The sequence below is a fragment of the Dendrobates tinctorius genome, unplaced genomic scaffold (assembly GCF_039654945.1).
Source record: "Dendrobates tinctorius isolate UK_male_01 unplaced genomic scaffold, ASM3965494v1 ptg000105l, whole genome shotgun sequence".
NCBI lineage: Eukaryota > Metazoa > Chordata > Amphibia > Anura > Dendrobatidae > Dendrobates > Dendrobates tinctorius.
The window spans coordinates 997,527-1,012,747 of NW_027361773.1; the positions used below are offsets into that span (position 1 = coordinate 997,527).

Here is a 15,221-nt window from a genome sequence, read left to right on the forward strand (position 1 = left end):
CTGTTTACTTACAATTGCTCATTTTCCCTTCTACGTGGCTAATTCTTCCCTTTTCCTTTTAGGTCTATAGTATTATGTGATTAAAAACTGACTGGCTGAATTCTTCTAAGCTCTATGTAAAAACAGGAGGTCAATTTTCCTTGTATGAGTTATAAATCAATGCAGATGTCTGGCGTAGAGAGGAGGAAGCAGCTGCATCAGAAGTTGAAGAGGGGGATGATAAATGCAGGGACAAGAGACTTCCTGTTTCTATATAGGGCAGAGAAAAGAGAAGAATTAGCTGGGTAGAAAGGCAAAATGAGTAATTGTAAGTACACAGTGCTATATAATATTAACAGAGTAAAAACTTTGATGGAAATGCTTCTTTAAGGAAAAATAAATGTCCCTCAACTTACCAGCAAGATTGTAATATCAATATTAAAACTATGCAAGAGGTTAAACGGCTGTAATTGGTGCTACCACCAATTGTAGCCATTGCAGAAGGTTGTCAGCTATGATACACCGATGACATCCTCAGCTAATGAAGCCTGCTCTGCTTCCGAGCCATGTTGATGATCATGCAGTACCATGTACTGTGATATGCAGGAATGTTGTACATGTAAAGCGGATGTTGGGAAGGGGTAAAATCTCTTCTACTTTTACAGGTGAACCTGCATTTTACAATGTAGTGGAATGTGATTAGTCCGTAGGCAAGTTTTTAGCTTTATTTTCCTCTATTCTTGAAATGGGTCTTATCCATTCACTTTGAACAGTTTAGTTTGTTCTCCATGGAATAAATTGTGGCTAAAAAGCACCTGCATAATTCAGAGTCTTTATAAATGGTTAAAAGAGCTCACACTAAATTACCCATAATTATCTCAAAGACGCTCTTGTGTTTGATGAAATATGCAGCCTTTCTATTCTCATTTTATTATAAGCCTTAACTGCTTTGCCAGTATTTTAGATTCTACCTCAAATGAGGAGTAAGAAAATTGCAACTTTAGGCTTTAACTATCCAGAATTGAATATACATATTCCCTTTGCAAGATCAATACAGCATGAACTCTACTGGACACAGACTAAAGGCCCCGTCTCGCTAAGCAATCTCAGTAGCGAGATCGCTGCTGAGTCACAACTTTTGTGACGTAAGAGCGATCTCACCAGCGAGATCGCTGTGTGTGACAGCGATCAGCGAGCGGCCCCCCTGCCGGTATCGCTGATCGCTGGAAGAAATCTCTGGACATTTCTTTGGTCGCTGGTCTCCCGCTGGCCAGCATGCATCGCTGTGTGTGACAGCGGGAGACCAGCGATCAGGTGTAAAAAATAATAAAAAAAATAAAAAATAGTTATTCTCACCTTCCGATGTCCCGTTCAGCCATCCTGCCTCTCTCCACGCTCCGGTCCCAGTGATCCTTTGCACGAATGACCGCGAGACTTTGTTATCCCGCGAGACCGTGACATCTCGCGGTCATTCGTGCAAAGGATCACTGGGACCGGAGCGTGGAGAGAGGCAGGGTGGCTGAACGGGACATCGGAAGGTGAGAATAACTATATTTTTTATTTTGATTCTATTTTTTACAGGATGGCCAGCGATGCCGGGCGCTCGGCATCGCTGTGCTGATCGCTGGTGAAGCTGTCTGTGTGACAGCTCACCAGCGATCACATAGCGACTTACTAGCGATCCTGACACCTTGATATCGGTGTCGGGATCGCTGGTAAGTCGCTTAGTGTGACGGGGCCTTTAGGAATAGAATATTTGCCCAAGGTTATGAGCAATTCCTGCTTAGCAGTTTTCTTTGTGTATATGTGTATGTGTATATATATATATATATATATATATATATATATATATATATATATATATATATATCTCTTTCCTGTTTAATTACCTGTACACTGGGAGTCTTACTTGGTTTTGTCACTTCTTAGCTATACGTAATCCGTAAGTGTGTGAAATAATGGAATATCACACTATATAGACAGAATTATCTGTAATGTGCCAAAAATATAGAAGTAAAAAAGCTGGCAGCACTCCAGTATTTACCAAAAAATAAAGTCCACTTTATTTTTTGGTAAATATTGGAGTGCTACCCGCATATGTACGGTCTATCTGAGAAATTAAAAAACTAAGTAAGACTTCCTAAGAGTACAGGTAATTAAACAGGAAAACAGTTTTTAAGGTCCATATAACAAAGGGACATATGTTTACCCATAGATGGAGAAGTGAAGAGGTCTCCTTTGTCCCCAGGAAGCATATCCTGAGTTGAAAGGAAACTTTACATCTGCAGTCAGTCAGTTCATTGCCGATGGGAAGTTATGAATATATTGTGGTTTGTATAAATCAAGGATTGACTGAACATGCATTTTCAACTTCAGGATTAACCGAGGAAGAATATGCATATTTTTTCATAACACTGACACATGCTTATAAGCCCCAAATCCATAGTGGAAAGATTCCAATGTTTCCTACCTAAAAAGGAAAGGTAAAATTCCCATAAAAAATATGGCGGCGATATCCAACGCCTCTAATCATCAGGTGTGAAGATATCGTGAATATTGGGAATATCATAATTTTCGGAAACTGAAGCCACATTCTATGACTAGCCTTGTGAGTCATCACGGGAGGTATGTGGGTGTAATTTAGATGCTGATAGAAGGACAGGGCAAATTATGATCTGTTCCAAGCAGAGAGATGCATATCATTGTATGAATGATTCCCGTTCACTGGATGTTTCCAATTGAAGTGCTCTCCTTCGTTAAGCTGAGCCATCTCTGACCAGCAGAGTAGGTTTCTTTAACTGTTTATTTTATGTAATTGTATATGCTGTATTGTTTTGTCCCCTTTGCAAAGTCTTTTGTGTATGTGTGTGTATGTATATGTGTGTGTGTGTGTATGTATATATATATATATATATATATATATATCTCATAATTTATTTATTATTTTATTTTTTTTTTTTTTTATAAATACTGCCTAGCGTTCTGGATTAAATATAGCATTTAATAGTTCTTTTCCTTTTGCCGCTGAGTCAGTGACCACATGATAGTTTGTGAGCACGTAGTCAATTCCAGTGCTTCTAAAATGTCGTTCAATATGCCAAGTTGGATAGACAAGGATATAGAGCAGGGAAAGCTAAATAAAATTAATGTGAACAAGGACCTCGGCCCTTATGGGCTTCATCTAAGTGTCCTTTATCAGTTCAGTATAATTACTGTTCTCTACATAATTCTTGGAAAGCTAATATGATGCCTACTTTCATAAAGGGCTCCAATTTTTTCCCAGGTAATGATTGACAGTAAGCTTAACATCACATCCTTTGTGCGAAAAAATGGTCAGGGGGACTTCTATGGGTCTATATACAGAGGTAATTGATATTATAAATGATTATCAGCACAACTTTGCTATTTTTTTAAGGGGCAAAAGTTGTCATACCAACCAACTCAATTTTTAAGGAGTGAGTAGCTATCTGGACAAAGGAGTAGTGTTTTTGAACTTTGCAAAGGAATTTGACTCTGTCCATGTCCAGCATTGAAACTTAATGAGTAAATTAAGGTCCATAGAATTTGAAAAGTAAGGTTTATAAGTTGATTGAAAACTGGCTAAATGGGCACTCCCAGGGAGTTTTGGTGAAGGACTGGGACTGTTACTCTAAATGTCCACTGGTTATAAGTGGTGTACGTACCCCAAGGTTCAGTGCTCAACTGGAATATGCAGTTCACTTCTGGGCCTCAGTTTAATAGAAAGTATTCTCTGGAGCAAGAAAACATACAAAGAACCACAAAACTGATAACATGGTAAGTCTAAGGGGGAACATTAAAGCGACTTACCAGCGATCCCGACAACGATATCAACGTGTCAGGATCGCTGGTAAGTCGCTATGTGATCGCTGGTGAGCTGTCAAACAGACAGCTTCACCAGCGTTTAGCACAGCGACGCCGCGCGCGCGGCATCACTGTGTTCGTTAGTGCTGATGCCATATTCATGTCAAAAATAGAATTAAAATAAAAAATGTTATTCTCGCCTTCCGACGTCCCGCGCAGCATTCCCGCCTCTCTCCACGCTCCGGTCCCAGTAATCCTTTGCGAGAATTACCGCGATGACATCCATTCTCGCGGGATCGCAAAGTCTAGCGGTCATTCTTGCAACGGATTACTGGGACCGGGGGGGGGGGGGGTGGAGGGAGGCGGGAAGACTGCGCTGGACGCCGGAAGGCGTGAATTAACAATATTTTTTTTATTATTTTACAGTTGATTGCTGGTCTCCTGCCTGTCACACGCAGCGATGTGTGCTGGCCAGCAGGAGATCAGCGATGTAAAAAATGTCTAGAGGTTTCTTTCAGCGGTACCGGCAGGGGGGCCGGTCGCTGATCGCTGTCACACACAGCGATCTCGCTGGTGAGATTGCTGTTGTGTCACAAAAGTTGTGACTCAGCAGCGATCTCTCTAGCAAGATTGCTATGTGTGACGGGGTCTTAACTTGTACAACCTCTTCAAAAGATAATGGGGCACTCCTGCCTGCCTGCAGAATGAAAGTTTCATCTCCATAGTGCAAGAGCCACCTTTATTCCACAGATTAATAGTTCTTATGATAAAGAAATACCTCAGCAGCTGATCACAATGAGAACCATTGATGATTTAAAAAAAAAGGCCTAGTTGCTTTTTTTTAAGTCCTGTAGATCAACAATTGGGATCAGGAAAGAAAGATTAGCTCTCGTGGGTCAGACTGGATCATGCACTGTGGTTGTGTATATACTACTTTCCCATCCCATGGTTGGACTTGATGGACATTTGGCATTTTTCAACACCTTAAACTATCACTCTTTTAGGAGCTTCAGAGTGGAATCCTAGTTAATTGGTGTTTTTCCCTCTATAGATCAGCTATCGCACAAACTTAGATCAGGGGTAGGGAACCACCAGCGCGCTGGCTGCATGTGGCCCCCAATGACCATTTCTGAGGCTCCCTGGCAGATTCCCGGGGACCGCAGTGCTTGGGCAGACAGCTGCGTTTTGCTGGCTGATGGTCTTTTAAACCCCCACTTGCACTGTCGGCACACTCACGCAGCGTTCACTACTGAACAATGCGTGCACATACATTGAAGGATTACCTTCTCACGCTGGCCAGTGGCAGCATGAGGATGTACTTGGGTGGAGTTAGCGCACAATGCACTCCCGGCCCACAGATGCACAGAGCAGCGGCAGCCCCACAGTCTCCAATGATGTCTGTCCTCCCCAGTGATGTTTGTGCCCCCTCCACCCTTCCCGAGTGATGTCTATGCCTCCTCCAGACCCTCCCCAGTGATGTCTATGCCCTCTCCAATCCCCCCCCAGTGATGTCTATGCCCTCTCCAATCCCCCCCCCCCCCCAGTGATGTCTATACATTACAAAGCTTATTATCGCAACGTTGACTGCACATCAGACTGATGCAAACCTTGAAAAGCATTTGTGGGAAACCTGCTCAATATCACCTAACATCAAGCCGTACCAAAGAGAAGCAGCTCCAGCCATCACATTAGGATTAAGTTGATTAATTGTTTAACCAAATATAGTAGGGTAATTTAAGTACATAATTTTGTGTGGCTTCCCAATGATAGAATTTTCCAAATGGCCCTTGGCCAAAAAAAGGTTCCAAAACCCTGTCTTAGCTCTTTAACGCTCTCCCTATATTCATATATACACCCACACGTTCTTTTCGTCTTTACTTCAGAATTATCTCCAGAGTGCTCCCTTCTCTTATTGTAGTAAGTTGCTATTGTTTTGAATTATCCTCATCTTGATTCCTCTTAAGTCGTATGTAATGTGCTTTTCTCTAAAATCAGCAGCTCATGTTTCTGATCAATCACTATGTCAATGCATCTACATTGTGCCAGACACTGCACTGGTTGCCCATCTGCTATAGAATACAACTTCGTTAGCAATCAAACCCACAAAGCTCTCCACAGTTTTGCACCTCCCAATATTTCCGCCCTCATTTGTATTTGCCATCTTATTCTGTCTCTCCTTTCTGCCAATGAATTATGACTATCATCCTTCTCAATCTGAACGTCGCATTCTCATCTCCAAAACTCTTCTCAAGCTGCACCAGTTTTCTGAACTGTACTACTACAGACATTACGTACGGTTCATTCCCAATCTCGATAGTTTTAAATCTGTCCTAACACACCTTTTTAGGCATTCGTATCACATTTACCATTTACTAATCTACCTTTTAGTTTACCCTTTTTACATTACTCCTGCAAACTTGATCCCTTCATTCTGCAGGATTCCCCACATCCCATACATTTGAATACAGAAATGCACTTGATATTTATGCATTTACAGATACTGGATGGCTCTTGTTGCTTTGTGTACTACCCTAGTTTTTTTTTTTTGTAATAAACGTTGGTGGACCATTTGCAAAACATGCATAGTCAGTCTCGGTCACACCTTTTTACTCATAGATTGTAAGTTCTGTCATACGTGGTCCTTGCTCCCCTTTATAATGTCAGTGTAAGGTAGTGCTTGTCATTCAGATAGGGGATACTCGCTAGGCAGCCGATAAATCAGGTCTGGCACAGGTTTCTCAACATAAACTCCGTCAATTCGGTTTATTATGCAGCATAAACCATCAAACAGCAACAGAAAGTTCATATCAAATCAGCATAGCGTCCATGACAGAGCTCCCCTCTGTTAATCCTGTGGTCACACAGGCTTTGCTATGTCCGGTACGTAGGCGCTCTAGCCTAAGTTATATCCCCTGCCTGTCAGGGTTACCTCATGGCTGCTTCTCAGTGCAGACGTTCATTCCCTCCTCCCAGGGAACTATCATACACACGTCTCCATGTGCACTCAGGAAGCCAGACACATCTTCCTAAGTCGGCCTCACGTCAGCCAGACGAGACCTTCCATACGGACCAACCGGGTCCAAGCATTCACTCATTTGATCTACCCTGGCCACCTTATATGGTTCGTAGCCACGCCCACCGGATCACATGGCTGTGACCTCATCACAGGTCCTACAAGCATTCACACACACATACTTTACTATGGCGTACTAGACACACGCCCCTAGGTGGGTTTGTAGGTGATTGATCCCACCCGTCTCACCAATCACCTGAAGGCTTCTCCCTAACACATTGGAATGAAAGATCAGCTCTGCTGATCAGCACATAATCAAGCCTTCATCCCAAGGCCACACACCTTGGGATACATAACGATCTTTCAGCACCCTACTTCTGTTACTGCTCTGGACATGGTTATCCGTCCGTCCTGGGACACCCACACAACGCCCCCTAGCGGACACAGTGGTCACAACACCACATCAGATATAGATAGGTAAGCAGAGGAAAATATATTGTTGTTGTTGGTTTGGTTTTATTTCTTGCATTAATTGACTTTTGTTTTATTAAAACCCTGCGTAAGGTAAAGGTGAATTCCCCACAGAACATACCTTATTTGTTAGCCATGTTAATGCTTCCTTGTCTGTGTTTATTATTATGACTTTCATTTTGTGTCCGCTGAATTTTTATGTTTTTTCTTTCAATGGCCTCACAATGAACACTTGGATGCCTTCACAATGCGTTCTCTACAAGCTAGGATGTGCCAGCCATCATTAATATGCTCTCCATAAAGCCATACGTTTTTAATGAAGTTTTATAATTTAGCATGGTGTTTTTCGCACTATTGTTGTTCCCAGTTTAATTATTCATAAATAAGTAAATGCTAATAACCCAAAAGCCATAATGATGCTTTTATAGCTATTGGAGCTTGTTATGTGATGAAGTAATTTTCTCTTCTTCTTTACCTGCTCGTTTTGTTATTAAGTAACCTCATTGTGTTTCTCTTTAGAATACTTAATGAAGCTGACTATGGAAGATCTGATCGAGTTCCTACAGGAGAGCCTTGCTAAGAATTTCGGTTATGAAGATGACTATGTGATTGAACAACTGCAACTCTCGATGACAGAGTTAAGACGAGCAAAGCTCGACCTTCCTCCTCCAGGTAAGTAACTTTGCAAGTCTTTGTGATCTCGGTCTAGAGTGAAAGTAGAGATTCCCTCACCTTTGCATTTAGATGCACATGGTTTTTCTATAGATATTTTTTCTTTTAGTTTTATAGGGGTTCTCTGATCTATTTTTAAACTTGACAGGGGGAAGCCAGTCTGGAGAAAGGGGGGGGGGGGGGACAAACTCGCTCTCGGTGCCATTCTGACAATCTGACGGACTATCATCTATGAAGTCCCAAGTAACAGTCGCCTCGGTGGCGTCTGTAGTCGGATCACTAGTTGTCATCATGACGTCATTGCTTCTTGTACGAGGAGCAATTTCCAGGGGTGGGTGTACCAGTGAACCCATTTTAAGCCGCATAATGCTCATTCCTTCTTTATGGAATAAACTTTATTTCTACTATTATGACCTAATGCAAAGTTGCCAAACTTTATCTTTAAGATATCTTCCAGTATTGCATAATTTAAATGCTAAAAAAAGGAAAATTCCCTGGTTATTTTGCACTTCCATACCTAAAGGACTGGTCTCAAAGAGAAACAAGGGAAATTGAGAAATTCTTTCCTATTCTGGTGTGGCCAGATAGCTTCCACTCGAGCAGTTTTTGACGTAGTTTGCTCCAAAGAGAAAGTGTATCCAGCAAAAGGCATATAATCCGTCCCATTTATTATCTCCGTTTTCTTTTGCATCCTCTCCTGACTTTGGCTCAGAAAACTGCATCAAAAACTGTTTTGTGATTCTAGCCTTATTGACCAAACGGCTCTTCACTCACTCCAGAGAACTGGCTGCTGTTTAGGATGATAAAAATAAAATTAATATTTGAAGCTTTCACTCAGTGAGCCCATGGTGATGGCGTGATATGCCTCCACTGTAGCTGTATAGCTAGGGTTTGCCTTCACATACAGAAATGTTTAGTGATGTGCTTTATTTTTGACTCCTGAAAGCTTTTGAAAGTGGATGGTTTAGCAGGAAAAAGTTCTGCAGAACATACTGCTAGATAGCTTTTTACAATTATCTACCTGGGGAACAGACAATTGGACAGGCTAAAATCCCACATGCCCGATTATTTGCGACCCAGAAAGGGAACAGTCAAGCAGCGCCACTCTTACAATTATCTAGCGTGTATGACCAGCTTGTGGAGCCTTTTTCAGTGACAATAATTTAGACTTTTCCAAGATATTTTTACTTATTTTTCACTCACATGAGCAAGTCTGTCTTACTGTACAAAAATTAACCATTGCTCCAATTTTCAGAGTTAACAAAGTCTGCAGACCTGTTATACATTAAGGTATCTCTTCTTACTAACGGCACTGTTGAATGCAATTGTTCAAATCTCTACAGCTGTGAACCTCCATTTTGTAGCGTTTCTCATGAATAATTTTGTCAAACCTTCCATAGCATTCGTGATATGACAATCGCATTACAGGAACAACCTACGTACCCTATTCTGTAGTCTATGGACCCATGTTGTTGTTGTATTGCCGCCTTTTTTTTTAGTAGAGTTTATGGTGTAGTGTACATTTATTTTTCTTCACTAAAATTTTCCTTGTGCGTTTTTTGGTGTCTTTTGATGAGCAATTTTTTTGACATTTTGAAAAAGATGCAACAGTTTTCTCTAAAAGTCACAAAAATGGTTAAATACAGAAAAGACCATTTTTGATTTTTCACAAACCAGGGCTGTGGAGTTGGTAAGTCAAACCACCAACCCAGACTCCTCAATTTCCCTGACTCATGACTCCACAGCACTGGTCACCACTGAGCATGTACATAAAGTACAGCACAGATTCATCGCTGCTAAAAGCCCCGATCAATAGATCAGGAACAGACATTTATAGGACATTTTATAACTTTCCAAAATTCTTATGAAAAAATTACACATCCTGCATTGTACTACTGCACCCAATCTATTTACTTTAGGAGTCTGAGTAGGCCCATTTTATACCGTCTCCAACTTCAACAAAGTGGACACCGACTCTCCGTCTCCACAGCCCTGGTGCAAACCAGTTTGCGACATTTTGATTTGTTGCAAAAAATGTGAGCGAATACTATAAGAGAGTAAAGCGAGTTTAACCCTGCTGTTATGTTCGGGTCATAGTGACCCGTAAGAGAATTTGTGTGGCCCTGTAGATATTTTTCTATAAGTTTCTAAAACTTGAAGTTACTTGACTTTTCCTCATTTGGGGGGACCTATCTGAGTGTATTTATTTATTTATTTTTTTTTTATACTTTTTGCTACACGCAAATTTGTACACTTATCGTGTTCGGGTCATAGTGACACGGAATCATTTTTTACAGCTGTGAGACCATATTTTCAGTGAAATAAAGGAGTTATGACCTCAGTTGGGTCTATTTATTGCATCTACTATTGTATATTAATTTATATATTTCCTAAATTATTTCAATGGGGTCGTACGCGCTCTGCCGGGTGTATGCACTGAGATCTGCGCACCATAAAAATGGCTTTATATTGATTATTTTTGGTGCACAGTCTATACTAAAATGTAGAGCACATCCAGAGAGATCACTAGGGGTGCACTACACATGTATAAAGAACTTGCTGTGTAAGAGGGCCTTATTTTGTAAAGCTGAGCTCTAAAGGCCTCCAAATGATTTTTTTTTTTTGCTAAGTAAAGGCCCCGTCACACTAAGCGACTTACCAGCGATCCCGACACCGATATCAAGGTGTCAGGATCGCTAGTAAGTCACTATGTGATCGCTGGTGAGCTGTCACACAGACAGCTGCACCAGCGATCAGCACAGCGATGCCGAGCGCCCGGCATCGCTTGCCATCGCTGTAAAAAATAGAATCAAAATAAAAAAATATAGTTATTCTCACCTTCCGACGTCCCGTTCGGCCATCCTGCCTCTCTCCACGCTCCGGTCCCAGTGATCCTTTGCACGAATGACCGCGAGATATCACGGTCTCGAGGGATAACAAAGTCTCGCGGTCATTCGTGCAAAGGATCACTGGGACCGGAGCGTGGAGAGAGGCAGGATGGCTGAACAGGACGTCGGAAGGTGAGAATAATTATATTTTTTATTTTTTTTATTATTTTTTTACACCTGATCGCTGGTCTCCCGCCTGTCACACACAGCGATGCGTGCTGGCCAGCGGGAGACCAGCGACCAAAGAAATGTCCAGAGGTTTCTTCCAGCGATCCCGCGAGGCCGCTCGCTGATCGCTGTCACACATAGCGATCTCGCTGGTGAGATCGCTGTTACGTCACAAAAGTTGTGACTCAGCAGCGATCTCGCTACTGAGATCGCTTAGTGAGACGGGGCCTTAAGTCTGTCTTCCTGGCTTATCACCTTGTTTTCAGAAGGGTTCTTATCTTCTCTGATCTTATCAGTACACATATGCTAGCACACTTAAAGCTGGAGTCACACATAGCAACTTACCAGCGATCCTGACAACGATATCAATGTGTCAGGATCGCTGGTAAGTCGCTATGTGATCGCTGGTGAGCTGTCACACAGACAGCTTCACCAGCGATTAGCACAGCATCGCTGTGTTCGTTAGCGCTGATGCCATATTCATGTCAAAAATAGAATTAAAATAAAAAAATATTGTTATTCTCACCTTCCGACGTCCCACGCAGCATTCCCGCCTGTCTCCACGCTCCGGTCCCAGTACTCCTTTGCGAGAATTACCGCGATGACGTCCGTTCTCGTGGGATCGCGAAGTCTCGCGGTCATTCTTGCAAAGGATTACTGGGACCGGGAGTGTGGAGAGAGGCGGGAAGACTGCGCGGGACGCCGGAAGGTGAGAATAATATTTTTAATTTTTTTTTATTATTTTACAACTGATCGCTGGTCTCCCGCCTGTCACACGCAGCGATGTGTGGTGGCCAGCGGGAGATCAGCGACGAAAAAAATGTCCAGAGGTTTCTTGCAGCGATCAGCGATACCTGCAGGGGGCTGCTCGCTGTCACACACAGCGATCTCGCTGGTGAGATCGCTGTTGTGTCACAAAAGTTGTGACTCAGCAGCGATCTCGCTAGCGAGATTGCTATGTGTGTCGGGGCCCTAAGGCCCCTTTAAATTTAGCAATGCACCAGCGATCCCGACCACGATACGACCCGGTCAGGATCGCTGGTGCATCGCTAAATGGTCGCTAGTGAACTGCCACACAGGCAGATCTCACATCGATGCAGCAGCGATACAGCGGTCGTTACTTACCTTTCAGATGCGGCAATCCTAACATCCTCCCATCCGCGTCCACGTGTCGCTCGTCGGCGCCAGCAGGAAGCACCTGACGAGAAATGGAGCTGCACGATCAGCGACAGACAGCGGGGGATCCGGTCGGAGGTAAGTATCACACATAGTGATATCGCTGCTGCGTCACAAAATCGTTAATGCTTTAGCATTATTGCTAGCGATATCGCTATGTGTAAAACCCCCTTTAGCCATTTGACCTTTCATTTTTCTTTGGACAGCAGCTCTGTACACATCTCTGTTCCAGGCTGTATCGTGGCTTTTTACAGGTATCTAGCTTGTTATGCTTTTCTTATTCAATTCTGTTGGTAGATTGTATATTGTAAAGGATTACTTTTATTTTTTTTTACATGTACTTGGTGTTATTACTGTGTGATTCTGTAAGCTATAGGTCACTGCATACTGTCTGCAAAGCTGACAAACTTTGCAGCTAAGAGCTGTTTTTTTTTCCTTGGCTCCTTTTTTTTTTTTTTCCTTGGCTGCTTTTTTTTTTTTTTTTGAAGCAGGGGGTTATTTACATTTGAAAGACTCAATGTTTTTACAAGTGGTGTCATATTCTCACTGCTCTGACTGAACGATTAGCATGTTAGGCCTCTTTCACACTTCCGTTTTTGACCATCAGTCAAAATCCGCCAGGTTTTTAAAAAAACGGATCCGCCATTTTATTTTTTTTTTGCGGATCCGTTTTTTTCCCCATTGAGTTGCATCACTTTTTTTCGTCCGCCGGCATGCCTGGACGGACCTTGCAACGTTTTTTTGTTGTTGTTGGATCCGCATTCTCCATTGCGCATGCCCGGAGAAAGGAAGTCAGGGAGAAAATTAACCCTGAAATCCTTTCTGACGGACGAAAAAATTCTTTTTCTTTCTCTCTCTCTCTCTCTCTCTCTCTCTCTCTCTCTCTCTCTCTCTCTCTCTTTCTTTCTTTCTTTCTTTCTTTCTTTCTTTCTTTCTTTTTTTCTCTCTCTCTCTCTCTCGCTCTCTCTCCCCCCCCCCCCCCCCCCCCCCCCCAGCGGTTCCTTTAAAATTCTGCGGATCCGTCACAAAATGGATCCTGCCAAATCAGTTAGAAACGGATCCGCTGACTGACACTAAAAACTGAAGTGTGAAAGAGGCCTTAGATGGCTGGACTTCGAGCACTGGTATGTTTTGCTGTAGTATAGAAGCTCTTATTGTTTTTGAAGCTGCTTGTTTTGGTTTGGGTTTTTTTTTATCACATATGTGTAGTTTACTATTTTTCGTTTTGCTTATTACTAAGCTTTTTCTGAATAAAAAAAAAAAAATAAAGATTTCAATTTCATTTTTCTTTTTTTTTTTTTTATTTCCAAACATGTTCCCATACAGTCTAGTAAGCTAAAGGTATAAAAATAATTGAGTTACAGTATCTAAAATCAAGATTTAATAAACCGGGTCATAGTGACCCAGGAACAATACAAGTGTATAGTACATGGGAACAGAACAGCAGGGTTAAAAAAAAACAAAACCCTGCAAATAATGAATCAGGCCCTATGTCGCTACATAGTGTGCAAAGCTAGATATGCCACGATCGTTAAGAGACATTTAGGCAGTTAAAGGGAATCGTTCACTCCCTGGGACACTTATAAGCTATTACTATGGGCATACAGGTGATAAAATTGTTAAAATAGTCCTATCTATAAGCCTCATAGCTGCGATCTTAGTAATAGACTTTGTCTTTTATGTTACTTAGTACTGCCAGGCTTCGGGGCGTGCGGTGAGTGGAAGAAAAATGCCTCTGGTGTTAATTTGCATACCACCCCTCCCGTGCACATCACCGTGCCATGTCATGTGCAGTTGTGGCGGCGGCATCCTGCACTCGCTTGATTATGCGTAATTTTTCTGCCCTATGGGTCTTTACCGTTCTTCGGTGCAGGCGCAGCGAATCACTGCTACTTCAGTAGAACAATGATGCCAATGCCCATAGGACGACAAGGTAAGTATAATTGTGGGATCCCGGCGCCACAACTGCACGTCACATGGCACTGTGATGTGCGTGGGTGGGGGTGGTACGCAGTTTCACACTGGAGACATATTTTTTTTCCAGGCACCACAGGCTCCGGATCCTGGCAGAACTAATTAACATAAAAGATTAAGTCTATTTCTCACCAACAAGACATTATTGTTAAAATAGTCATACCTATATGCCTCACAGCTGCAATCACCTGTATGCCCATAGTAATAGCTTAAAAGCGTCCCCGGGGATCTCAGATTCCCTTTAATTTGTAAGGGGGCTCCCCTCTCTGCAAATGATTTTCATTGAGCCACAGCCATCCTTGGTAACCTTTGTAATAGGATGCCTGTTAGTTTTCAGAGCCAGGCTAATACAATGCAATACAAAAATGTTAGAATCAAAACAATCACATCAAGTTCTAAATTCAAAATTGCTGAAAGCAATTAAAGGGGTTGTTCACTACTCCACAACCCCTTCTCAATCACTGTCCTCCCTCCATCCCAGTAAAATAATATATACTCTCCTCTGGTGCTAGCGTCATTCCTGCAGTCTCTGCTCTGGCTCTCCTGGGGCTTGCGTGACATTGTCATGTGATCCTTTCAGGCAATCAGCAACTGAATCACTGCTCCCCCCTCCTTCGGGTGTAATTGACACCTGGAGGAAATCCGAGCTGCGTCTGCCCTCACAATCTCTCGATGTCTGTTGCGTCCAAAAAGAGGAGTCATTGAAGCAGCCGCTGACTAGCCGTAGGGAAATTGTTACGTGAGCTCCAAGAGAGCCAGTGCTGACCGAAGCTGGAATGACGCTGGCATTATTATTGTTTATTGCGCCATTTATTACTTGGCGCTTTACATGTGAAAGGGGTATACATTAAAAAAAGTATAATAATCCTGAACATTACAAGTTACCGACTGCTACAGTAGGAGAGAGGACCCTGCCTGCGAGGGCGCACAGCCTACAAGTGATGGATGAGGATTAGTGATAAGCCGGCGCGCTCAGATAATGATCGAGTCCCTGCAACTGCATGATTTGCGGCTGTTAGATAGACAATCTCTGCGTGTGTTGCAGCTATTTAACAGCC

The 15,221-nt window shown here is 42.5% G+C and overlaps 1 protein-coding gene across 3 annotated transcripts in view; it reads left to right on the forward strand.

Moving 5' to 3' along the window:
- Window positions 1-15,221, forward strand: part of USP6NL (USP6 N-terminal like) — a 267,801-nt gene that overhangs the window by 231,803 nt on the left and 20,777 nt on the right. For all 3 annotated transcript variants that reach the window (XM_073588992.1, XM_073588991.1, XM_073588990.1), the window contains one exon: window positions 7,805-7,957. In XM_073588992.1, coding sequence (XP_073445093.1) covers window positions 7,805-7,957 — 153 coding nt within the window. The remainder of the gene's footprint in view (window positions 1-7,804; window positions 7,958-15,221) is intronic.